This window comes from Brachypodium distachyon, chromosome 2, assembly GCF_000005505.3.
Source record: "Brachypodium distachyon strain Bd21 chromosome 2, Brachypodium_distachyon_v3.0, whole genome shotgun sequence".
NCBI classification, from domain to species: Eukaryota; Viridiplantae; Streptophyta; class Magnoliopsida; order Poales; family Poaceae; genus Brachypodium; species Brachypodium distachyon.
In genome coordinates, this window is record NC_016132.3 from 11,346,307 (window position 1) to 11,371,871 (window position 25,565).

At 45.6% G+C, this 25,565-nt stretch overlaps 1 protein-coding gene across 1 annotated transcript; it reads right to left on the reverse strand.

Annotated features, from left to right (window-relative positions):
- Positions 1–53: 53 nt before the first annotated feature.
- On the reverse strand, positions 54–9,514 carry LOC100836141 (probable chromatin-remodeling complex ATPase chain). Its single transcript, XM_003567639.4, has 25 exons — positions 9,117–9,514; positions 8,574–8,705; positions 8,331–8,434; positions 6,334–6,446; positions 5,000–5,097; positions 4,681–4,860; positions 4,374–4,595; positions 4,121–4,255; positions 3,751–4,033; positions 3,584–3,657; positions 3,266–3,486; positions 3,100–3,187; positions 2,919–3,012; positions 2,477–2,665; positions 2,372–2,403; positions 2,208–2,284; positions 2,044–2,133; positions 1,879–1,948; positions 1,674–1,716; positions 1,531–1,589; positions 1,283–1,448; positions 968–1,146; positions 679–894; positions 427–537; positions 54–315 (listed from the first exon to the last, which is right to left on the reverse strand). Exons 1-25 carry the CDS (start codon positions 9,417–9,419, stop codon positions 295–297), a joined length of 3,300 nt encoding a protein of 1,099 aa, XP_003567687.1. The 5' UTR covers positions 9,420–9,514; the 3' UTR covers positions 54–294.
- Positions 9,515–25,565: the final 16,051 nt, after the last annotated feature.

Consider the following 25,565-nt stretch of genomic DNA (forward strand, 5'->3'; position numbering starts at 1 on the left):
ATGTTTGTACCAAACGCCAGGATAACGTAAATCTTTTCAAAAGAAGTTGCATGGAAATATAAAAGGTGCACTGAAAGCTGGACGGGAGGAACCGAAGCAGAATGAGCTTGCATCGCTCCAAAAGGCCAACAAAAAGTATGGGCTGACAAGTGACCAGACATGTACATACCACTTCGATACACTAACCTAGGATTCATTCAACATTATAAACTAAGAAATTTAAATAAAATGAGAGCCCAACACATTTTCTAAGACCGCTCCAATTCTCATAAGTTCCATGAGGCATTCGTCTGATCACCCACGCTTACGCCTTCCCTGCAACATGCTTAAAACTAGTTAGCAGTAGAATACTCCCGATAGTTAGTTTTCAGCCCACATGATCGTCCACAAGGGACTGCCGCCTCCGGATAGTTAGTCTTGACGTACCGAGCCCACATAATCGTCCATAAGAGACTGCCGTCGCCTCTTGGAGGAACTCAATGGAGTTGTCTCACCATCTGAAGCCCTTAATGCAGCTCGCTTTGTTGGTGTCATGTTCTGTACGCCAAAAGGAAAATCAGATGAGCAATTTAGGCCACGAAAACTAGTATAACAAAAAAAATAAACTGTTCATTTTATGAACATACGAACAAAAGAGGCAAAACAGGATAATTTAGAGGTCAGACCAGGAAGAAATACCTTCGCCAGCCTTTTATCTTTCCTTGCCTGCCTTTCTTGCTCATCATATTCTTGATTCTCTTTCTCAACTAGACGGATAAGAGTGTCACATCGCCTAGCCAACTCCTGGGTAGTTCTGGACTTGACGAACCAATCAAATCGGAACAAGGGTGACATTCGAAAGGCAGATTTAAGTTCATCCCAGTTTCCATAGCCAAGTTTGTGCACCATGCATAACTGAAATATGACCGCAGGTTGTTAATCATGTCACATACTTGAAGTAGTACGTATCAAATGGGAGAAGACATACCATAAAACGGTCACATTCCTCATTGTAGAACTTCCCTTTATTTTGGCCATACTGAATTTTCAACTCTAACCAAGGGTTCTTATAGCGGTCCAACTTCTTTCCAATGGCTCTCATGATCTCATCCTTCCGGCTTATCCTTGCCTCTCCACGTTCAATGTTTTTGATAATTCTATCATAGTCTGATTAAACAGACAAAACCACGAACTAGTCAGCATAAACATTCACCAAACAAACAGTCAGTTGCTTTGTGGCAAGTTGCATCATGAAGATTAAAGTAATAGCCCTATATTAATCATGTAAATGAGTTTGGCTGACCGTTCAGTTCCTTGTATCTCAACTTGAAAACTTTAGCATATCGCTGAACTTCTTCTTCAGTTTTGCCTTCCATTTCAGAAGATATACTCTTTATGTCATTGCGGCCATATTTCTCACATGCACGAATAAATGTGTTGAAGTCTCTCCTCGTCCATGATGCAAAACCCTGAAATTTGCATGGTAGTAAAAAAATGTGAGAAAAGGTTTGAAAAACAATTGATGATTTGGGAGATCGCATGTTATCAAACCTCTTCTAATAACTGCTCCTTCTCCTCCTGCTCTTCTGCAGACAAAGGCTCCAACTGTTCTGTATGTTGCATACGGATGGTATCATTAGCATGATCTAGCTAGAAGCCATAGTGCAACTTAGAGAAGCAAGAGTTAGCAGTACCTTCATCTTCACCATCAATGGTATCTTTCTTCTGGTTGGCTTGCTACATTATAAATATTATTTTATAAAGTTAGGCACCAATTACCAATGACAATTGACAAACAATGGACTGGATAATGGAGCAATAGACAGGTTCAAATGGGTTGCTCCATCAGGCACAAAAGAAACTTTGAGCAAGTTCCTCAACATCTAGCTGAGAAATTACCATTTGGTATCGGACTTCCTTTTCATACAATTCATTTAGCCTTTGATTGTTGAAGAACTGGAAATCATGCCTAGCATAAACACAAACAGTAAGCAGATAACACTAAACATGGGAATTGAAATATTTTAGAAAATCCAAATGGATATTAACACAGAAAGAACTTACAAGTGTGGCATTCTTGGAATCCGTGGTTCCCTAGGTTTTGCTGGTGCTCCTTGGCGAAGCGCTTGCTTAAAGTACTCAGACTCAGAGTAGCTGCAACAATAACTCAACTTAGTTCAAGAAATAGACAAAACTGAATGTAATAACCTAAAAAAAGTGTGGCATACTTCCTCTTCCTTTCTCTCCTAGGTGGCTCGATCCAATTGTCACCAACAATTTTCTTGAAATCAGGTTTGTTTTCCTCCTTTATGCAACCAAAAGCCAGAGTCAGTTGGTACTGGACAACAAAGTTTCAAAGGTAGAGCACATGATCAAATGGACAGATCATTACCTTATCGTCATCAAAATCATACAATTCAGCAGCTGCAAGAAAAGTAAAGATTAGAGAGGGATGGAGGGAGAGACAGACAGACAGAGATTGGGGAGGGATGCATACTATCATCCATTTTAAATTTAATAGCATCCTCTGTAAACTTCTTCATTTTCGCGTCGAGTTCTGCTGTTATCTCTTCTCCTTTAGCTATAATTCTGTCGATATCCTCATCTGTTATTGTGCTGTCCTTAGAACTGAACACCTTTTCTGCACCAAATCTCACCATTTGCAACAAGTCATCCTTATTGACACCTGCAAAGAAAACAATAAGATCAGACTAAGGGTTCGTTTGGCATTGAGGTGGATTATGATAATCTAGCTTTTCCAACCGGCTTTTGGCTATTTTCGTGTTTGGCCAACCAACTTTCTCTTGTTTTCGTGTGTATTTTTCAACAGCAGATTATAAAATAAGTTCAGCGCAGCAAATTTCAGAAATGCCAAACTAAGCCTAAGTCAGATCATAATACAACAGAAAATAGTAATGAAACAACCCACAAAAACATACTTTTCTGCTCAGCCAGTCTTCCTTGCTGAATTACCAACGCATCCAATGCAAGCTTCTTGTATGCTCTCTCAATCACTTTTTCCTCAATGGTATACTGCAATTTAGTTTTCATGATTTCATCATCAGATAGATACAAATACCAAAAGGGATATTAAACATTCTCAAGCTAAAATTAACAAACCTCAGTGCAAAATCGGAAAACCTGAACTTCTTTCTTTTGACCTATCCGATGCGCACGATCTTGAGCTTGGAGATCAGCTTGTGGATTCCTGCAGATACATTCAAAACATCGAAGAGTTAGATCCAGCTTATAGGTTTATAATTTGCAGTCTAACAAAGCAGCGTACCAATCACTGTCATAAAGAACAACAACATCAGCAGTGGCAAGGTTGATACCAAGGCCACCTGCCCTGGTCGAAAGCAAGAAAACAAACTTCTCACTTCCTGGCTTGTTAAATGCGTCGATGGATGCATCACGATCTTCTCCACCTGTGTTTCCATCTATTCGGCAATATTGATATCCTCTGTACATAAGATAATCTTCCAAGATATCCAAAAGCCTGGTCATCTGCAGGGTGGTGACATGTCAAAGCAAGATATTTGGGGAAAATCAAGTGTAACAAGGTGCACATTTTCTCTAATATGCGAAGTAGATAAATAATCACCTGAGAGAAAATAAGCACTCGGGAGTCACGGTCCTTTAGTTTGGGTAGCAATTTATCTAATAAAACCATTTTTCCTACAGTAAACATAAAAAGAACTGTTACTCGGTAGCCACAGAAGAGGGATTGTAAAATTGCAACAATAAAATGGCCACCATGAAAAAACAAACCTGCATTCTCAACAAGATGGTCGCCAGTTGTGTAAGGTGGACCCGGTTCTGCCCCTTGGAACAAATATGGATGGTTGCAGCACTTGCGCAACTGCATGGCTATGTTAAGCAACCTTTTACGTTCACCGCCGGCATTAACAACCTCCAAATCTTTCTGAAGCAGAGCACGATAGTACTGCTTTTGCATCTGAGACATTCCAACTTTAAGAATAGTTTCTTTTTTTGGAGGTAAACCCTTTTCAACATCAGATTTTAGCCTTCGAAGAAGAAATGGGCGTAGAACCTTCACAAGGTTGCATACATATATTATAATCAAGTAATGTTGATTCAAACGTATTAACTCTTATCAGGCACGAGTTTTATCTCTTACCTTATGAAGTTGCTGAACAACTTCCTGTTGATCATTTTCACCAGAAATTTGGAACCATTCATCAAAGGTCTCAGCAGAACTAAATATCTCAGGCAACAAGAAGTTGAGTAGAGACCAAAGCTCGTGGAGATTATTCTGCCATATTACAGGTCAGTCAGTGACGAAATTGAAAATAAAATAAAAGATTATTCAGTTGTTTGTAATCTATGTTGTATGTATAATACCAAGAAACAGTACTGCCAAAGGTAGCTACCTGGAGTGGTGTGCCTGTGATGAGTAGACGATAATTCGTGCTAAAAAGCCGCATCGTTTTAGACAGAAGAGAGTTCTCATTTTTTATCCGGTGAGCCTCATCAATAATAATGTAGCGCCAACTGAAACGTTTCAATGCAGTTTTTTCTTTGATGGCCATTTCGAAACTAGTCACGCAGACATCAAATTTTCCTGGCTGTAGTAATTTCTCCCTTATATGATTCTGACCAAACGGTACAAAAGAAGATAAGTAATATATGCCAGCTGAAGTAAGAATAATAATTGAAAAAAGGGGACGTAAGACTAACCCTCTCTTCTGGATTTCCCAAGAACTTCACAGCGCGCAAAATAGGGCAAAACCGAGCGATTTCCTTCATCCAGTTGCCAAGAGTAGACTTTGGCGCAACAACCATGTGAGGACCAGTTATTCCTTTGAATTCATGCAGATAACCCATCAGTGAAATAGTTTGAAGAGTTTTCCCAAGGCCCTGGTAAATGGATTGGCATATGCATGCCAAGGATAACGTTAGTAACTTGCATTGAACATAAACACCATGCAGATTGAACAAAACATCAAAAAGGCTTTAGTGACCCTTGCTAATTGTGTGGTTAGCACATCAAACATACCATCTCATCAGCCAATATCCCATTGATACCGTTCTCATACAATCGTATTAGCCAGTTAAGCCCAGCTAGTTGGTAGTCACGCATTTTTCCATTTATACCTGAAAAGTAACCATTGGGTAGTTAACATATGCTGGATGACAATCGAAGAAGTAAAAATCCTATTAAAAACGACTTCAGTATTCTCAGCTGATTTTCAAAAGAACAAGACCAAGGTCAGTCTGTTTTTCAGGAAAATGTTCCACCCATTATATGTATAATTCACATCTAGCTAGAAATCAACATAAATAAAGAGTATTTTGCATGGACCTAGAACATACATATCAGTTTACCAAACTAAATAAAGCAGTATCTCAAGATATATTTATACCAAACTACACAACCTTTGGCATAAATTCACAAAACTACACTTCTAAACAAAATATGTTCCAGCAAGGCACTAACCAACCCCGCCTGTAATAAATGCTAGTATCTTCTTGTTAACAGTGAAAGCTTGCTAAGCAAGTCAACTAATGTGTTCTCTTGCTTGGCACCAAAAGGAACTAAAGGGGGTCTTTCACACCTACCTTTGCCGTCAGTGAACACTTACAAGTTATTAGTTGGCATGCTACAGAAATTACTGTATCACGGTCTATTGGCTGGAGCAGAAAAGAGGTAGTTTTGAGGTAGATTTGTGAAGTGAGACATTGTAGATAGTTTCCTCGAGTAGTGTGTGAAAGTGTTTCTTAACAGTGTAACTCTGATATTTGGTCCAAGACATGGAATTCCATGAAATTTACTCAAATAGATGAAGACCTTTGGTATGTTGACAACAGGAAAAAAAAAAGTTGATATTTATTTAAGCCGTCTAATATATGTTCACATGGTTAGAAAAACAATGCTTCTGATAATCAACTATAGGAAATGTTGGTTCAGAACCAAAATAAAATGTTTGCTCATGTATTTCTGAAGTTGTCTGTCATATTTCACTGCCATTCTTGTAGAAGGAAACAAAATACTCCCTCCGTTCCAAAACAACTCATAGATTTGTGCACTTGTACCAAGGCAACTCTCGTTTCTAGTGCCTAACCACTCGTATTAGATTAATAGTAAATGGATGTGAGTAGTTATTGGCTGGGTGCGGGTTTCAAGAGAAAAATGAGGTGTATTGTGGAACAAATGAGAAAAATCTATATGAGTTGTGTTTTGGAATGGAGGGAGTACTTCTACAGCAAAAAAATAAAAACATCCATGTAGCTAGCAAAAAAAAATAGTGTAAGCAGATCATCTTGGTAATTAAGGTAAAGGAAACTGGCATATGTAATAGTCAGCAAAAATTATAAGTAAGGAAGGCTCACATGATGGCTGCGTAAGCAAGCGTGTTCCTCCTGAACCAGCAAGTGCGTCTTCCTCTTCTTTGAGGTACTCTTCATCTTCCTCTTCTTCCGTCATCTTTGAAGCATGACGCCCCCTACAGTTTGACCAACCTTAGCAACAAATAAAACAAGAGAGGAATCCAGAAGTAAATGCACTACACTCACAGCCCAGCATACAGAATAACAGGGAGCACTCCACAATATTATGAAGCCAAAAGCAATAGCTAATTTACTACATAATGTAAAGTAAACCGCTGGAATCAACACTTGCTTAGAGTATAAATTTGGCAAGAATTGTGAAGCGAGTATGAGATGGATGGGCAAAAGTCCATGTGCAACCAACCAAGCAAAGAACAAAATATAACCCAAGCTTATTTGGCCAACAAATTACCAAGGCATATTTGGGCACAAACCAAACATATCCCAAGCTTACAAGCTCTTTGGGCAAAGAGAACATAGGTGTCAAGGTCTGAACTTCAACAACACATCCTCAAGTCACCATTGTATCTCTACCATAGTTTCCAGATTTATGGTCTGCTTTCGCTTTTAAGGGTAACAATTCCTCACTTCCCATGAACCAAGTTGGATGGGGAGTATACATCTATAGTTTGCAAATCAGGCGAGTGATTCATGAACTTTGATTCAATGACTCTGATTCTATTTCTCAAAAAAACAGTAGATGGCAAAAAAAAAAGCTCTTAACTATCACATGTCTTCATAATGCTCCAAAATCTTGGTCATAAAACATGGCTGTTGGTCCATTTTTCTACAAATCCCATATAGCCCCACTAGTCCTCATGTTTAATCCTCAAGCTACACATTCCTGCTCACACCACCAGTTCTATCGCTTCTTTTGCTATTACACTCAGGTCACCAAGCCGCTGCCACTGCTCATCCACTGCTTCTGCTGCTTTTCTACAACTATACCACTAAGCTGCATCCTCAATTCCGCATGGCCAAGCTGATCCACCCTTCTGCCTTCTCAAGCTGGCATGCATCGTCACTTCTTCCATGGCAAGCAACTGAGAAAACAGAGCACCAACAACAGCAATCACAAGCACAATGGTTCTCTTTGGACTCCATCTACCCTTGTCCTCAAGTTTGAGATCAACAAAATGGGCAATGAATTCCTTCTGATCTATTGTGATCACAAACCCTGATCTAGATCAATTTATCAGGGTTGGGGTTCAAAGCCAGTTCAACCGAATCCAATAGCTATGATGTCTGCCCACCTTTCTTTAGCTTTTCTTGGCATCTTATAAATTCATCATTTTTGCATGTGATTGTATTAAGTACTTAGACCGGTATAGGATAAGTAAAATTTATATTCTCCTATTCCCCCCACCCTCTTGTTGATACCATAGATCCTACATATCTCTACCTCTATATTGACCATCGCCAAATCCATTCACATTCAGTGTCATCGATAGCTAGTTAGCTAAACTACACTGTACCCATAACTGCCATCATCTCTGGCCGGGTATATACCAAAATTCACCAAAAAAAAGAGAGAAATCTGATGCAAAGTCACCATCAACGACCCCATGTCCACATTGTCCAGTCAGGACAACAGCAGACAGTTGAGGCCACCTTATTGTTTTGCAGCATGGCAAGAGAAGATCAAGGACACCAAACCCTGCACCCATTGTGCATCTACACTGCAGCCATTGCAGCTAATGATGTTGCGCCAACACCACTGCAGGAGTGCTATGCGCTGCTGCAGAAATGGTGGAGATAAAGGGAGGAGGGGCCACTTGCTGCTGCTGGCAAACCCTTTTAACTTAATAAGGGCTATTTGGGTAAGATGGGAGGCAAGGATAGAGATAGAGAACTGTATGTAAAGTGCAATGTAGTGCCAGAGCAATTCTCACAATTCTTAATGACGTTTGAAATGTGACAAGTGTTATGCAAGTGCCTTGTCATCCAAGATGGGCATGCATAGTAAAGTATACTAGTGGCGCTAACATAACCAATATTACCTTCCTCGTGACTTCTTCTCTTTAGATTGGCTTCCTTTTGCAAAGTGTGCAAATATTTCTGTCTGCTGCAGCAGGTACTTCAGTCGCCCCTTCCCTTTATTGTTCTGTGATCAAAACTACGATGAGAATACAATATACACAGAAGAATCGTTGCAACACAAACATAATACGTCAACACATGACGGCAAATCATTTGCGGAAGGGGGTTTTCAGTCAGGGGATTTCTTTAAAGGAGAAACATACCATGTCAGCGTCAATGGCAGCATTCTGAGTCTCTAATATCTCCTGGATTTTCTGCTTCTTTAACTTCTGAAGTTCTTTGAGCCTGGCTCGCTCTCGCTTACCTACCGTTGGGTTTCCAGTAGGGTCTTCGGTCTACAATGGAGACGGTAAGGCACAATGTAATGAAAATAGTACCATGTCTATAATTTGACAGAGCTAAATAATCAATGTAACCATCTTGTTATATTTTTATTTTGCACAGTACAGAAAACGCAAGCTCCAAGAAACTACTGCTGCATTGTAAGACATGAAAAGAGCAATAAATCCTCAATCCTCAAAAGTAATATCGTTTTTTTCGCTCCAGAGCTAAGGTACTCAGCAGCCTAATAATTTTCTCAAGAAATACTGAGGCCGGATGGACATAACTATCGACCAAAGTAATTATACTTTGGTAAACAATACGGATCGCAGTAACGGAGCCCCGCAAATCTAAAGAAATAACTCCCCGGTGACATACTGATGCAATAATCTAAATCGATCCCCTAACCATAGCCCCTCGCTCACCTCGTCGTCCTCCCCCGTGGCGGCCTCGTCGTCCTCGGTGGACTGCGACTCCTCTTCTTCATCCCCGCCAGCAGCAGCACCGCCGTCATCCTCTTCGTCGGCGCCCGCGCCGGTGGTGACAGCCTCGATCTCGTCCTCATCCACCTCTTCATCCCCCGCAGCCTCGGCCTCCGGAGCCGGCGCCTCATCCTCCTCTTCGCCCTCGTCAGTTGCGGAGCCACCGGCATCGGACCGGTCCTCTTCCTCCTCGCCGGAGGAAGAGACCTCCTCCTCCTCGTCGTCGTAATTTACCGGCTTCGCCATCGGAGCTGGGGTGGGGGCTAGGGTTAGGGTTTCTGGGAGGCGATGAGGATTTAGAGTGCAGAATGGGTGGGCGGGCCGGGGGGGGCGAAGAGCCGAGCGATTTTGGGCGAGAAAGGGAGGGAGAGCCAGATTTATACGGCGGAGGACTGCAGCAAACGGTGCTTTGGCGATTTGCAGTTTGGTCTCTTAGATTTTCCTGTATCTCTATTTACGCCTTCAAATATTTTACCTGGACTTTGTTTTTGCGAGCAATATTTTATCAGGAAGGCTAATTACTGACCAAATCCGTTTCCAAATCCGACGGTATAGGATACGGGAATAGAAATAACTATATCGTTGGATACGGCATAAGATATAGTACGAGCGTTATCCCGCGGATACCAAACTATCCGAAATTACGATAGGATAGTCCGACACTAATAAGTCAGATATTAACTGTTTTTTACTTGTGAACTATATTTGAGCTTCTGGCGTGTATAGTGCTATTGATGTTTGAACTTTGCTTCTGCATATTAGTATGAGGTTATGTTTGTGTGTTTCTGATTTTACCCACGGTTTGATATCTCAGTCCAATATAAATTATTATGAGCTAAATAGTTACTCCGCACATCATTATCCGTTTCATCCGTTTCCGTAACGTTTCCGAATCCGATAAAAATACGGAATAGGATACGGTGTGAGTACTATCCGATCGAATATGATCAGGTTTCACCCTTAGGAATTAGACGCCATGGAGATGTATGGAATATTCCAAATATCATGTATTATTTTATATTTATACAAAAAATCCTTTACAGCCATAATAATATAAGTATAGATCCTAAATAAATATTCCCTTGGTATTGGAGGTTGTTTGATCTGGACTGCACGTGAAAAAACGAAATCTGTCATTGTGGAAACACGATCGAACGAAAATGCCTATGTTGCCAGGGGCCTAGTTGAAAACTCTGCACAAAATGAGGATCTCCGGTAGCACCAGTGCGCTGATTTCTCGGTGCACCTGATCCATCGTGAAGGCACTGCTGTGGGTCCCAGTTCAGGGTGAACGTGGGATGATATTCTGCGGACCACGCGCACGAAGCTTATTTGGGAGGGGGTTTGTTCCCGCCAACGAGGCGGGATGGGTTTGAGGCCTCCCGCCGGTTTTGGGTTTTTGGCTAAATAGGAATAAAAATTGGTGGGTTCGACTTTGATTTTTTTTTTTGATCGAGGGAAGCAGGCTCGACGCTGTTTGAAGAGCTGGCTGTGCTTTTTGTTTCGACGGAAACAGCTTGTTGTGTGCTAAATTGCGAATGCTCCATCAGTACGACAGGTGGGCCAGCTTTTAGCTCTTTGCGAGCTCAAACTTTTACACTCCTTGCGAGCTCAAACTTTTACTGCACAAAGGAGGTGTTTGGTTCATTTGCGCCTTGCAGCCGAGCTGCAAATATGGGCTTCTCAGTCTGCACCGGAGCTACCCGCGACTATGGATGGCACTAGCACCCGAGAGCCGCAAAACCGACGGATCTAGACCCGATAAGCATGTGGGTTTGGTAAAAAGTTAGACCCGCGGGTTAGTAAAATGTTGGACCCATCGGGTCTGTCGGGTCCGGGTCTAGTAGTGCCAAACCTGAACTCGTAAACCCGGAGACCCGGTTATTTTACCTGGACTCACATGTCATTGGTCACGGCACTGTACCTGACTCGTTCAAGTCAGGTATACCCGTGGGTCCCTGAGACCCGTATCGGGTCCAGGTCTGGTAGATTCTTAGATCCGATACCGGGTCTGGGTCCGGATCGCGGTTGCAGGGCGGGTGGTCGGGTTCAGGTCTGGTATGTCCGTACCTGGCCCCGAACCCGGCGGGCGCCATCCATACGCGCGAATCGGGCGTTTTTTGGATACATGCTCTACCGTCGCCCTTTCTCTCTCTCGTCTCTCTTGATCCCGCATCTCTCTCCCGAGGAACTGCCCCCCATTCGCCACCCTCTCCACCGCCACCACCCCCGCAACTCCCTCCGGCGCCGCCCCTCCACCGCCTGCTACACTGGACCTGAATCCCGGCCGCCGCCTGCTCCTCTCCCGACTCCCGCCGGCGGCTGCTGTTGCATGCCCAAATCCTGCCGCTCTCTCCCGAATCTTGCTCCCACCATGCTCCTCCTAATCCCGCTGCCGGCTTCGCTCATTTTTGAATCCCGCCGCGTTGCTATCCAAATCCGGCCGGTGGCGGCCACCAGGTGGTGGTCTCCCTTGCCGACGACCCTCCTGCCCTCCCCCGCATGCCGAAGACCTTCCTCCCCTGGTCGGCGCTGCTAGTCCTCGACTGCTGCACCATTGGCTGAGGTCTAAGAACCAAACATTGGGCTGGAGCTCGAGATTTCATGCTCAGAGCCTGCAGCCCAGCTGGTGCACCCATGCTGCGATGCAAGGTATGGACGTGAGGCTAAGCAAACTCGCCCCAAATCGCATGTTGTCCTGCATAGCGTAGAAGTCGACGTGGAACCCGGGATCTTTCGTCCGAGGAGGAATGGAAGAGCGGTAGACCAAACATTCAACTCCATGTACATTACTGTATTTGGGGTGCCAGCGCCGGCCACCCCGGGCAATTACCCAGGCTCCTCTAATTAAACCTTTCTTAACAACAGTAAGCAAGATGATTAGATTAGCAAATTACTATGGGCAAATTTCAGTTTAGAAAGAGTGGCATATCCAGGCTCCATGGATCGGCTAGCTCCACCAATGATGTCTAACATGCCGTCCAACATGCAACTAATTAATACAAAAAATAAAAAATAAACCAACAGCACACAGATCTTCAATATTTTACAAATGAAGTGAAGTTTACGAGTAATATATCACCATAGTACAACATGAACAATTGGAGCGGACTAAATGAAAAAAATAGAATTATCTTTACAAGTAAAATAAAACATAACTCTTACAACATTTACATTAGTCAACGCCAATATGATTCCAGACTCACTGGATACTTCGATGATGGAATTCCCCAAGTGCGCCTCCCACGTTCTTCAACGGTGTACCTTGTCTCAATCTTAGGAATCTTGGAACCTCTTTTACATCTCAAGTATTAGCACCTAACAAAGGAGGTTTTATACAGATGAGTACAAAAGCTACTCAACAAGTTTAGAATAGCAAATGGTGGTTGGATGCACTATCATCTACTGGTAGTATTTGGTTGCAGAGCGACGTGGAATGGAACAGAATGGTTTTTTATTTATTTAGGGAAAAGGACAGTAGGTTAAACACCTACCACCATATATTGCAAATAAAAGAGAATTGTACAATGGTGTGAAAACACCCAAAATGAAAATAAAAAACCTATCTAAAAGAGTTGATCCATGTCTCAAAGCTATCATAATTCTTTCTCTTGGACCTATGGAAAATCAGGTTCAATTCCTCCTTGAAAAGCCTTCTGCATTAAGAGCTTGGCTGAATTTGATTAAAAATGAAATCGTTTCTGGTTTTCCAAATGCTCCAAGCAGAGGACCATTATTACCATATGAAATGGAACCTTAAGCTAGCTCATCGTTCAGGTGGATAACATCCTAATACATCGAACGGTTTTGTTCTTATAAGAATGGAATGGAATGTAATTGTTCTACTTTTCTGTACACCAAATGATTCCTACTTTTTTGAGGAATGGGATGATTAGGCATATTAGGGAATATTCCCTTTCAGGAATCAAATGGTTCCCTTCCAGTTTTCTACATTATATGACCAAACACGAGAACCATCTCATTTTTTGGAACCATTCCATTACATTCCACTTCATGACCTCAACCAAACACTATCTAGGAGTGTAGGACCCATGATCCCCAAATAAGCAATGATTTTTCCATTTCGGAGGAAAGAAATGAGTTTAGTTTTAGAAATCATGATCTTCTTGGCTCACGGGCTGCTAGAATCCCAATGGACTCCTTTATATTCCCATCACATTCGTAGTTCCTACCTGGAATAAGGACTCACAAGCCACAACTCAACACACTCTGTAGTGGTGCGTTACTTTAGGCATGGACACTCACGGTCATGCGCTCGAGCTAGCGAACCCCATCCACACCTTCTTGTGGACACAGAGCCTTTCCACCCGTCTCATCTATCATCCCATGTCATCAATTCTATCGCAGTTGTTTTTTCGAAAGGGGGGGGGGTTTCTTCCTGGCCTCTACATCGAAATGATGCACACAACCAATTTATTGCAAAGTTATATCATCTCAGTACACAAATCATGTATCGCACAAAGTTGATATAAAATTAAGCTAAATAGAGCAAAGATCCCGAAGAAAATTTCTATGCATCTTGCAATCTAGCAATAGGCCGCCGGCCAGCCAGGTTGGAGATATCCCAAGCGCCCGTCTCTAGCCGTGTGCACCTAGAAGCCGAAAGCTCCCTCTTGTCCATAGGGGAGGAGGAGTGACCAAAGGCGGATTAAGGCGGTGCCCCCGAAGATAACCAGCAAAAAGTGAATAGCTCTGGACCGGTTAAAAATAATATCATTACGGCAAATCCAAATAGTCCAACAAACAACAGACACTCTCACCCGAATGTGAGCCTTAGTCTTTTTGTCAATCCCATTTAACCAGTTTCCAAACATATAAGAAATATTGGTAGGGAGTGACAAATTAAAAGTAAAAAATATAATTCGCCACACAAGTTGGGCATAAGGACAAAACATGAATAAATGATGAATGGACTCCTCGACCTCACAAAAACAACAATTCATACATCCCGTCCAGTTTCTTTTGGCTAGATTATCTTTCGTAAGCTCAATAAACCACATAAAAATCTTAACTTTGATGGGGATTTTTAATTTTCAAAGAGAATTACGCAAGGAACCCATATTCATTATATCTCTATACATAGATTTAACCGAGAAAACCCCGGTGGGGGTTAGCTTCCACCAAAATCTGTCCGGTGCGGTGGAGAGGCTAACCATCATTAATCGCTGGACTAATTGCAACCAAGATGTCCACTTATTGCCAGTTAGTAGTCGTTTGTACTCGACGTTCAGGGGTACTGTCGATAAAACATCGGCAACAAGAACATCTTTCCGTTGCACAATGCATAATGATGGGTATTGAAGCGCAAGCGGGTTATCCCCCAACCAAGTATCTTCCCAAAACCGAGTACCACAACCATCCCCTAAAATAAAGGTGCCTTTGTTAAAGAATTCATCTTTAACCTGCATTAGGCCCTTCCAAAAAGGGGAATCGTTTGGCCGTAACTTGTGTGGCGAAATATAATTCCCATTTACACCCTAATCGCTCCCAGGGAGATATGGATTTAGATGGCATTACTTCAGTTAGCCCCGACCATACAGGGTCATGTGGTCAACGCGGTCACTACAGCGCTCCAACACAAGCTTGAGCACGAGCAAGAAATGGTTGATTAAACCCTTATGGCGATATCCTTTGTAGGCAAAACCAACTTCGAATGGCTTGGAAGCCAGGCTTGACAACCTCCGCACAGGATTCAAACTACGAACCATAATAGTTCACTGCCTAGTCCATCAGTCGATCAACAAGATACATGTCATATTATGTAGAAGATATATTTTCCTTTTGATGCAAGTGATACCAATAGAATATATTGCAAATAAGTTTATAAACATAACCAAATATGAACAAGAACTGAACTAGGCTGAGATACTCAAAAGATCACGCAAAACACCAAGATCTAATTAAGACGATAAGAATCCCAAGGTAGATTCAAACTAGAAAGAGTGAATGCATCCAAATAAGAAAGACCACCAAAAATGACATAGAAAACATGATGCAGATGCATGAGCTACAATCTACTTGGTTGGTATACATAAGTATCGATGACTAGTTCAGTTCAGGCTTCCTTAGCAGCATTTCACACAATACTAAAGAAAAGCAAGGTTTCTATGCAAACTTCTCCAAGCAAAATTTATACAAACAGAATTCAGATTCATCGATGATTTTAAGTTTCAGATCTTGTGTGCTACTAAGTAGAGCATAACTGAAGTACATATCAGGTAACAGATCTATGAATCTCCAAAATGACTTCTTTTGTTATAGTTCTAGATATTGCGTTTGTTGGTTTGTTTTCATTTACAGATAACTAATTAAGATAGTTGGTTCCAACAGACCAACAGTGCTATGATTTGTGACTCGAACTCTCTCTTTCTCTCAGCCTGGGTCCATTTCTCTTCATTCTGTTGCCTTCTTGACTGAGATGTCATCCAACCATCAATTCTAGTGCTCAGAGTTGGAGCTCCCCAGTTTCTATATGACCACTGGTTTGGATGTGCTCCAACGACGATCACAGAGTTGTGGTGCCCCGTGGGGTTGTCTGTGATGTCTTATTAGAAACCATTATGTGCTCGCATGTATGTGCACTCTTATTGATCCTATTGGTTCCTCAGCTACCTAGCTGATTAGGATAAGATCCGAATTTTGGATACTGGAAACCCTGGATTAGTTACCTAGCGACTGTGCCTATGCTTTTAGTGACCGAATAAAATTATGGTTAACAACAACTTGATAGTTAGATTATGGGCCAACACCATTATGAAGAGATTGGAGGGAAAAGGTTGCGCTTGCCGACCCCCGCGTCGCCCTCCTCTGGCGACCCGGGGGAACCCTAGGCGCTGCCGGCCCTAGCCCTCCCCCATCTCCTTCCCTCGCATCGCCGCCGCTGGAGGGGTGCCGGCGAAGCCGGGCACGCCCAGGGAAGGTGGCGGCGGGGCGGCTTTCTTCCCCTTTGCACGTGGAGGCGGTGGTTCTGCACGGGGCGGCGGCTGGGCGGGGCCGGTGCAGGGCGGTTCCGGCGCGGGGCGGCGCGTTTGGCGGCCGCGCGGGTCCGGCGTTGGAGCCGGGGGCTGCCGCTGTGGTGGGGCGGGCCTGGCGGGCCGCGGACAGGGCGGGCGCTGGCTGCCCCGTTCTCTGCGGATCTGCGCTCGGGGTCGCCAGATCCGGGGCCGAAGGTCTGGCGGTGGTGGGCGACGCGGGGATCTGGCGCTCGAGGTAGCTGGCTGCGGGGCGGCTTTTCGGGCGGCTTCGTGGCCCGGCGGCAGATGGCAAGGCTAGAGCGGCGCTGCTGCTACCCTGCAGCCGCCTTTGGGTCGGCTCCAGCCGGTTCTGGAGTGTGGTTGTGGAGGCGGTGGCAGTGCGGCGTTTTTGGTGGTCGGCGGCGGTCGGCAGGCTCCCCGTGCTTCTGGCGCCACTCCTTCGTGGGTGTGTGTAGCGTTGGTTGTCGTTGCAGGTTGGCTGTCCGCGTGTTTGAGGAGTGAATGGCGTGGCCTTGGTGAAAGACGTGCTCTAGCCTTGGTTGGGGCCAACGATGGCGTCGCCCGTGGGCGTCGTTACCTTCTTGAAGGCATCGTTGTTTCGGCCTTACTTTTCTCTCCTTCTGATCGAGCTCCAAGGGAAACCTGAGATCCAGTTGGATTGAGCGATGGTGACGCTCTCGGCGCCGCTTTCCTCCTTGGGGGCATCGCTTTTGGAGTTCGCATCTACTGTGGGTCTAGTGGTTTGTGGGCTGCCTGTCTACGTTGTGTCCGTTAGCGGCTTGTGTGGCAGCGACGACGGTGTGTTGTGCTGAGGTTGGGCTGCGGCGATTGGTAGTCGGTCCTCAGACATGTCCGTTGGCTTTCCAGAGTTGGTTTTGCCTCGCCGTTGGGAAGTCGGAGTCGCCAGCTCAGTGGAGTGTTGTGTGATGACGTTGACTCGGTGGAGGAGTGGTCCGTTCTCTGGGGTGTTCGGCGCAAGCCTGCTTTTTACCCCTCCGAAGCTTGCCATCAGAATCGGCGTCTTTTGTTCGCTAGCGACGGTGACCGGTTGTTTGGCATGGGCCGGCGCGTGCTTGCATGCCTGCAGAGGTAGAGTCCCCGTTCTTGGCCGTTTGTGGGGGAAATCGGAGTCGCCAGCTCAGAAGAGTGTTTGTGTGATGACGATGACATCTACGTACAACCTCGGCGGTATTCTTCTTTCTGCAGTGTGTGTTGAGTGTGCGTGGGTGGCCAGGTCGGTCACGTTGTTCGGTTTTTAGTTCGGTTTTCCTTATAAACGGAGCCATTCTATTCTTCTTTAATGCACTGCAGGAACCCCCTGCCCTCTTGTCGAGGTTCGGCAAAAAAAAAAGAGATTGGAGGAAGGGAGTGTTATCGTTTGCTACTCCATCCTGTGGGAATCCATGGTCCGACTTCTTAGGGGCGAGAAAAGAATGGCTGAGAAGGAGGACAACCAACTCCATACTTTATGACTAGGAGAGAATTGCTAAGAGAGAAAAATTGAGCTAGATAGTTCCCATACTGACTTCTTATTAGAATCATTGCACATGTGCCTACTGATTTCTAATGGTTTACTAGCTCAATTACATATATACTGCTACTTCTCTGAAAACTAATGTTCAGGGGACGCTAATGGTGCTCTTCAAAGATAGCATGTTTAAGCTATACACTCCTTAATGTCATGTGTTTTCCAAGCAAATAAGGCATTCATGTAGAGAGCAACACCACAACAATTCTGAACTTTCAGGAGTACGTCCTTGTATTTTTCAGAGATATGCAGGAGAATAACTACAATTCTGCTTATTGCAGATCTTAAAAACAATAACATTCAGTTTATCTCTTGTATGTATACCTAACCAGACATGCATGCCAACAAGTGATTTCTTTTCACAGAAATAACCACATCAATCATATGCTATCAGGATTCAGGAATGGTTTCTAAGTGGTCCTCAGGTCAAACATATGCTTTATAGTTGTTTTAATTAACACTTGAATATATGAATGGACACTTGCAGGTAGAGTTAGCTTAGGTGAACAGAAAAATTCCTTAACGTGAAGATGTGCTTTGTGTAGCCATGCATTTCTACGGAAATGTGAGCTTCGCTACTCCAGAAAACCCCTCCAGTGGCGATTAAAAAATGGGGTTGGTGGCGGTGATCACGCCCGCCACCAATTCTGCGTCACTGGAGGTTTTAGCACCGGTGGGGGGTAAAATACCCGCCACTGCTACACCGAGATCACCAATGGCGGGTAAAATACCCGCCACCGAAGACCTACAAACTGCCGCTGTAAATCCTTCCGGCACCACCCGAAAAGTGCGTGGAGTACATCAGTGGCGGGCAAATTACCCGCCACTGGAAATTTCCAGTGGCGGTGTTTGGCCACCGCCACTGGAACCTTCCAGTGGCGGTGGTGTATAACCGCCACTGGTACTGTTTTTTCCCGAAAAAAATAAATGAATTATTATAAAAATAAAATATTCCATAATACAGAAATAGCAGAAATACAACACATAGCAGGAATACAGCAGCACAGTGTACAACACTAAAGAAAGAGAATAGTGGCAAATATATTACAAAGTTCCACACGAGTTAAACATTCAAGTCACATGCATGTATACAGAGTGTTTGAAAGATGAGCCACAAATAGAAGTGTTCCACACAATTTAGCCACTTTTGGCGACAATCCCGCCGCTGTAGTAATCCCCGCTCGATTTGAAGACCTCCTTGTTGAGGATTTCGCCGATGTCCTTCTGGATCTCGTACACGAGAATTTCTGAGTTGTGCCCTAACTCGGCGTTGGCCAGAAACCAATTCCTCACTTCTTCGAAGGTCTTCTTCCCCTTCGGTTGGAAGTCGTTGATCATCTGTTGAATAGTGTGCGCGCAGTAGTAACCACAGTAGACGGATCCTTCAGGCTGTTGCTCGCAGGGGAGCGTCACGATTGCGGCTGAAGCTTGGCATCGTGTACCATTTCACCGCGTCGCGATAGGTCTGGACCAAGCAAAGTGGCGTTGAAGAGAAGGGGGTCGGCGACGGCCATCCCATATTGCTTCACCCTATAGGCCTCCCTCATGTGGTGTACACACCACAGTCTTAATATGGCGTTATCGAGGCACTTGCGGTTGAAGAGGTGAAACAAGTCGAGGAAGTCAATGCCGAAGGTAACGTCGTTTTCTCTCTGGATTTCCCCCGTATTGGAGTCGAAGAAGCCATAATGCTTTGGCACTCGAACCCTAATTTCCAGATTTGTTAGGTCTGCGCCTGATGATGCCACATTCATGTACTTTTCATGGAGCTCTTGCATCTCCCGTGGCAGGCGATACAGGTCATCCTGGGACACCATCGGTTGTCGGGGTGGAACAACAAAAATTGGGAGAATCGCCTGTCCACGAAATAAGATCCATCAGGCAATCTATCTCCAACACAGGGGTGGGTGGGCATCTTCAAAATGTTTGGTCGATCTTTCCAAATTCCTTCTATCTGTGGCGCGGTCTTTGGTTTTCTTCCCGTAGAAGACGACTCTTTCCCCTCCTTGGAGGAGCCCTTGCTTGCCTTGCCGCCTGTTCCCCTCTTGTTTTTCCCGCGTCTCAGGAAATCGGAACTGTCCGGTTTATGGGGGACCTGCATCCCAGATGGGGCACTTGGACGGGGCTCCAACGGGGCTGATTGTGCTGCGGCCCTCCGAGGGACGGGTCTTGGTGCGGATGGCTTCGGGGCTTCGGGTTTGGCCGGCGAGGAAGGATTTTGGCCTGCATTGTCGTCGCTGCACTCCGCCGCAGGTGAGAAGTCTCATTCCGCGGGATCGTAGTCCAAAGGATCGGGTGAGGCGCCAAGCGGCGATGGAGACGTCAGGTGCCGGGCGGGTGGAGACGGACCGAGGCGGGGCAACGGAGATGGAGATGGAAGGCTCCATAGCGAGGACCCCCAACCTCCTAGGCCAAATGAGGTAGGAGTTGACGCAATCCCTTAGGGTCGTCGCCTCTTCGTGTGGAGGATAAGGACCGGTTCGTCCTCGAAGCCCTTGAGCACGGAGTCCACCTGCACCCTGACCATGTTGTCTCGCAGGGTCACGTGGTGCACCACGACCGTACGCGGCATCAGCAACCCGCGCGCGCCCAGAGGATTCCCCACCGTCGGCACGTGTAGCCGGCATTTGACGCCCTTCTGCGCATGACAAACATGGCAACATCATTAATAGATTGGAGCATGATAGTGGTATTTCAATATTTTTCGTAGCGCGGGAAGACGCTTACCGTGAGGTTCTGGTCGGGTGGCCCAAGCGGGTCAAGCTGGCACTCGGTGCCAGAGCATGAGGTGCTCTTATTGGGTAGTGGAGACGGATCCGGTGTGGGTGGGGTTGGTTGGATGGGCGCCGGCGGGAAAACACCGTGATCAATGAAGTTGTCGACGTCACGCTGGTCTCTTGCATGCCACATGAGATTCCTGAGCTCCTCCCTCGCCAACACACGGATCTTCTCATCTAATTCCTCCGAGCTCTGTTCTTTGCTGGACGCCCTTCTGCGTTTGCAGGAACCTTGCTCTTTCGCCATCTGCCTGCAAAAGGGCCCGAAACCGACACCTTGCATATGGCCCTCGTGCTCATTTTGTTGCAGAGCGTAGCTGATGGCATCATTCCACTGTTGGTTGATAGACGAGTGGGAGCCATCCGACTCCCACTCTGCCATTGCACCCTGTATACAAAAAACAACATGCTCGGTGTTAATCTTATATGTGAGTATAAGAAGCCCAACCGATAAAAGAAGATGTTAGGATGAGGCCTTACGAGTGCAGCCTCTTGCTTCTCTGACATAGGCTCCAGGCCCGCCCACTGATTTGCGGTCATGGACGACCGCAACCATTTGCTGGAGCGCTCACCGCGAAGCAAAGTTGGGACCCTCGGCTGTATACCGGCTTGGGCCAATGCGGTGTCCTCCTTCGCCCACACCTTCTCCATTCCGGGGCGTCCACGACTGCTGAGGCGGTGGTCGAAGGTCCTTTTCTCACGAAGCTCCTCGTACCATTTTTGGCTGGCCTTGAATTCATCTGACCTGACCCACAGCTTGAACCTCTCCCAGTCCTCCTCCGAGATCCCCTTCTAGTGCTTGTTAACCACTGTCTTCCAATCTTTGCCGATGAGCTTCCTGCAGTTATATTGCCACGTGCTCTAGCCCTTCCTCATGACTTGGTGCATCCGCCACTCCAACCGTCTCCTGATCGCATCATTGGCAGGCACGAACCGCTTCCATGCTGCCTCGTAACAGTCCCGCTTCACATCTTCCGGAACGTCACTCCATCTTTGATAGATCCGAGCGCATACGCGTACGATGGCGTTGGATGTGTTCGAGAATCTTTCTGCAAGCCTCCACCGGTTCCTCCGGGTAGCTTTCTTTATTTAGCTTGGTGACAACCCACGACTCCGTCGGCACCTTGTTCGCCCCTCGCTTGGAGTTCGACTGAGTAGTCGACTCCGTAGCTTGAGACGTCGCACCCTGGGCTTCTTCCTCGTTAGCTGCTCCTTCAAAGAGCAGCTGCTCCTCGGCTCCTTCAAGGAAGAGCTGCTCCTCGGCTCCTTCTTCGCCGTGCTCGAAGCCATCGCTCATGGCAATTTCCGAGCCTGAGGAAGATGCCCCCGCTTCTTCTTCGACTTCTCCCTCCACAACCGGCGACTGCTCAGGCACCTCTTCAACGCGAGCCTGAGGTTCCTATCCAACACTTATAAAAGTAATTTAAAAAAAGGGAAAAATTCGGCATGACCTATGCTGGAAAACAAGAAAATTTCGGCATGACCATTGCTGTAAAAGAACAAATGAGTTTACTCGAATTTTATACCTACATAAAAAAACTCCCACCCACATATATGCACTCGGCACGATGGCCGGACCCTTCTCAACGACCCGGCACGATGGCCGGGCCCACATTCCTCATATCAATCGATACGATGGTCGGGATCACATGCACCAATGACAACACCAACAACAACATATTTATCAAATAAGCTTAAGCACCAGCAAGTTAACCTAACTAGCAGCAACATATATTAATAAGTGAACAGAAATAACCACTTATAAGTTATATAACAAAAAATTAATCAATTAACTAAACTAACAGCAAATTAACCCTAAGATTCAAATTAACCCTAAGATTCAAATGAACAGCAACCCTAAACAGCAAATTAACCCTAAGATTCAAATTAAACATAAGATTCAATCCCTAAGATAAAAAAAAACTTACCTCGGCAGTGGCAATGACGGCGGCGGCGTCGACGGCCGGGGTCGGGGCCGGGGTGGCCGGCACCGGGGCCGGGGACAGGGCCGGGGCTGGGGCGGCCGATGGAGGCGGCGGCGGCGTCGAGGCGGCCCGGCCGCGCCCCCGGCGATGCGGGCCGGGCGGCGGCAAGGTGGGGCGGCCGGATCCGGATCCGGCGGCCGGCGGCGGGGCCTGCCGGGCGACGGGCTTCCCGCTCCTCGTCGTCCGTTGCGACCCCCCGCTAGGGTCCTTCAAAGACATGGCGGCGGCTAGGGTTTGCGACGGCGGCGCGGGGAAGGGCGGCGGCGGCAGCGGAGTCGGGCAGGGTTTCGCCGTAGGGTTTGGAGTGAGCGCTGCTGGTCTGGGAAAGACGCGCGTCTCGAATACGAAATTTTCGCAAAGTCTCGCCCAGTAATATATACAGGGAACATCACCAGCGGCGGGTATTTCGTGGATACCCCCCACTCGCGACCCTTCCTAGGGTTATTGGTACAGAAGACCACCGGTGGCGGGTATTTCCGGATACCTGCCATTGGTGACCCACCAGTGGCGGGCATATGAAAATCCCGCCACTGGTAATTGGAACAGCAGTGAGGGTTCACCACATGCCTGTTCCATGCACCAGTGGCGGTGATATTGTATATACCCGCCACTGGTTAATATTTTGGCTCTAGTATTATATTCTTATTATATTCTGTGTCTCTTTGAAAATTATGGCACCTGTACTGTAAAGTGTATAATAATTATTTCTTGTCTCACTAAAGATCTCAATGCTAAATACATTGCTGAAAATGAAATATTTATGCTTTTGTAGTGTTTACTGTGGTTAAAAATTGTTATAAATTACAAAATTGCTCAGAATGGTCTAATATTTGGCATGGAGGGTTCTCACACAACAATATGCTTGGATATGAAGTTTGGTGTCAAAATTCCAAATGAAGCCCATAAGAATACCATATTGGGATCATCTAGGTAAGATATCTCTGATTCTTTCTAAGCCAACATCCAAATTGTAACATTATAACAACTTTGGGCTTGATTTTTTCCATGTGGCTTCATTAGACTGAGAGGTGTTCCCATGCCAAGTTTCAGGTCACTTTGATGAAAATTGAATTTTATGGAATTAAATTAGCACCAAAGCCACACATAATCACATAACTTTGTATGAAATACTATGAATTAAGGTCTGAAACTTGCATTGGGAACAAACAATATTACTATACACCCAAAAGTATAACTGCTATATTTTTTGGGAACACAGAGAATATAATAGGATTGCAATAGTGCATTCTGAAATCATTATCAGTGGCGGGTTTCATACAACTCACCGCCACTGGTGAGTTGGACCAGATTTGGGAAATCCATCAGTCCTGTAGCATTCACCAGTGGCGGGTTTCAGGGAAATCACCGCCACTGGTGCCCACTTCCGGTGGCAGGTTTTCCTGTAATCACCGCCACTGGTACCCCTTCCAGTGGCGGGTTTCAGGAAATCACCGCCACTGGTGGCCTTCTGCGGGCTGCCACGCGAGGCGAGGTGGGAGTTTAGTCCCACCTCGCTAGTTTACAAGCGATTCGACCAGCATATAAGGCTTTCCTCTCTTCTCTCATCAGCTTCCGAATATTCCTCTCGCCTGTCTCCTGTGCTCCTCGCCTGGCCCGTGGGCCCGGTACTTGTACTGTTCTTTGTGTGCTCGGATTACAGCCCCATGGGCCCAGGTCTGCTCTGGCCTAGTAGGTAGTAGGCTGCTCCCGGGTTCGCCTGGCTGGGCCCGAACCCGAAACGCTCAGATGACCCGGGCGGGCTTAAAAACTTTTTTTCTCCTTTATAATGAAAATAACATGTAATAAGATTTTAAAAAAAATCCATATCTCTTAATAATTTTCGAAATCGAAACAAGCAAATAAAATATGCATTCACAATAGAAAAATATTGCGAACAAATTTATGACATTTATTTTCAAATTTGAACAAGTTAAGATTCGAACCTCGTTAGAATTCAAATTATATTGAAAATCATCAACGAGCATAATTGATCAAAATCACACAAATAGTGAACTATTGGACAATCTTGTCTTTCTTCTTTGTTGTCTTCTCTTTCCTCTTATACGTTTGGACCTCATCGTGGCTGCTTCTGGTGTAGGCCCCGTCTTGTGTGGGTAATTTTGACTTCTTTCTTGACTGGATCGTCCGTCTTGCCACCTCTTCTTCTTGTCTGGTCGTGGGATCGGGGAAACCTTCATAGTCTTGTTGTGAAGTTACTTCGTCGACCCCAACAATGCTCCTTTTACCTCTCCTCACGACTACGCGGTTTTTCGCTATCGGGTCTTCTATGAAGAAAACTTGTTTGCATTTGAAAGCAAACTGCCATGGTTCAGCAGTGCCGAGATTCTTTTGACGTTCACCTGATGACGGGGAACCTCTTTTGGCAGAATCATTGTTGTGAAGCTATGATCTTCATGCCTGACATCGCGTGCCCATCTGATGCGAAACATGGCGATGGTGGTGAAGGTGTAGTCAAGCTCCCAGATCTCTTCGACCACGCCGTAGTATGCTTCAGTCTGGCCTTCGCTGTCGGTCCCCGTCTCAGCTACGAGCACTATACCGTTGTTTTGGTACATACTCTTACAGTTTTGAGCCTTGGTGTAGTATGTATACCCATTCATTGCGTACGACTGGTATGTCATGACGTTGCGGTCGGGAAGCCGTGACAACTTCTGAACAATCTTCTCATCTTCATTCGCCGCAGCCCTCGAATACCAAAGATCCTTGAGCCACATGGCGAATGTAGAATTGTGTTTTCGCTGGATCCAATCATCATTTCTGTTAGGGTTGAGGTTTCGAAGTTCTTCGATGTGCATGTCGATGAACAGCTCGACCTCTGGCATGAGTCGCAACACCATTGTGTGTGCTCTTATAAAGTCGTCCATTCTTTGTCGGGCATGCACATCAAGATCCTTTCGGGCAAGCCCACCTTCACCTTCTAGCTTCCCCTTATGTCGTGATTCAGGGACCCCTATGGGTTTGCTGTTCGCCAACCAATCAGTGCAGAACTCAACCACTCTTCTGCATGATAGCCTTCCATGATGCTTCCTTCGGAACGCCCTCTGTTACGAACATATCGCTTCAGCACCCCGTTGTATCGTTCGGGC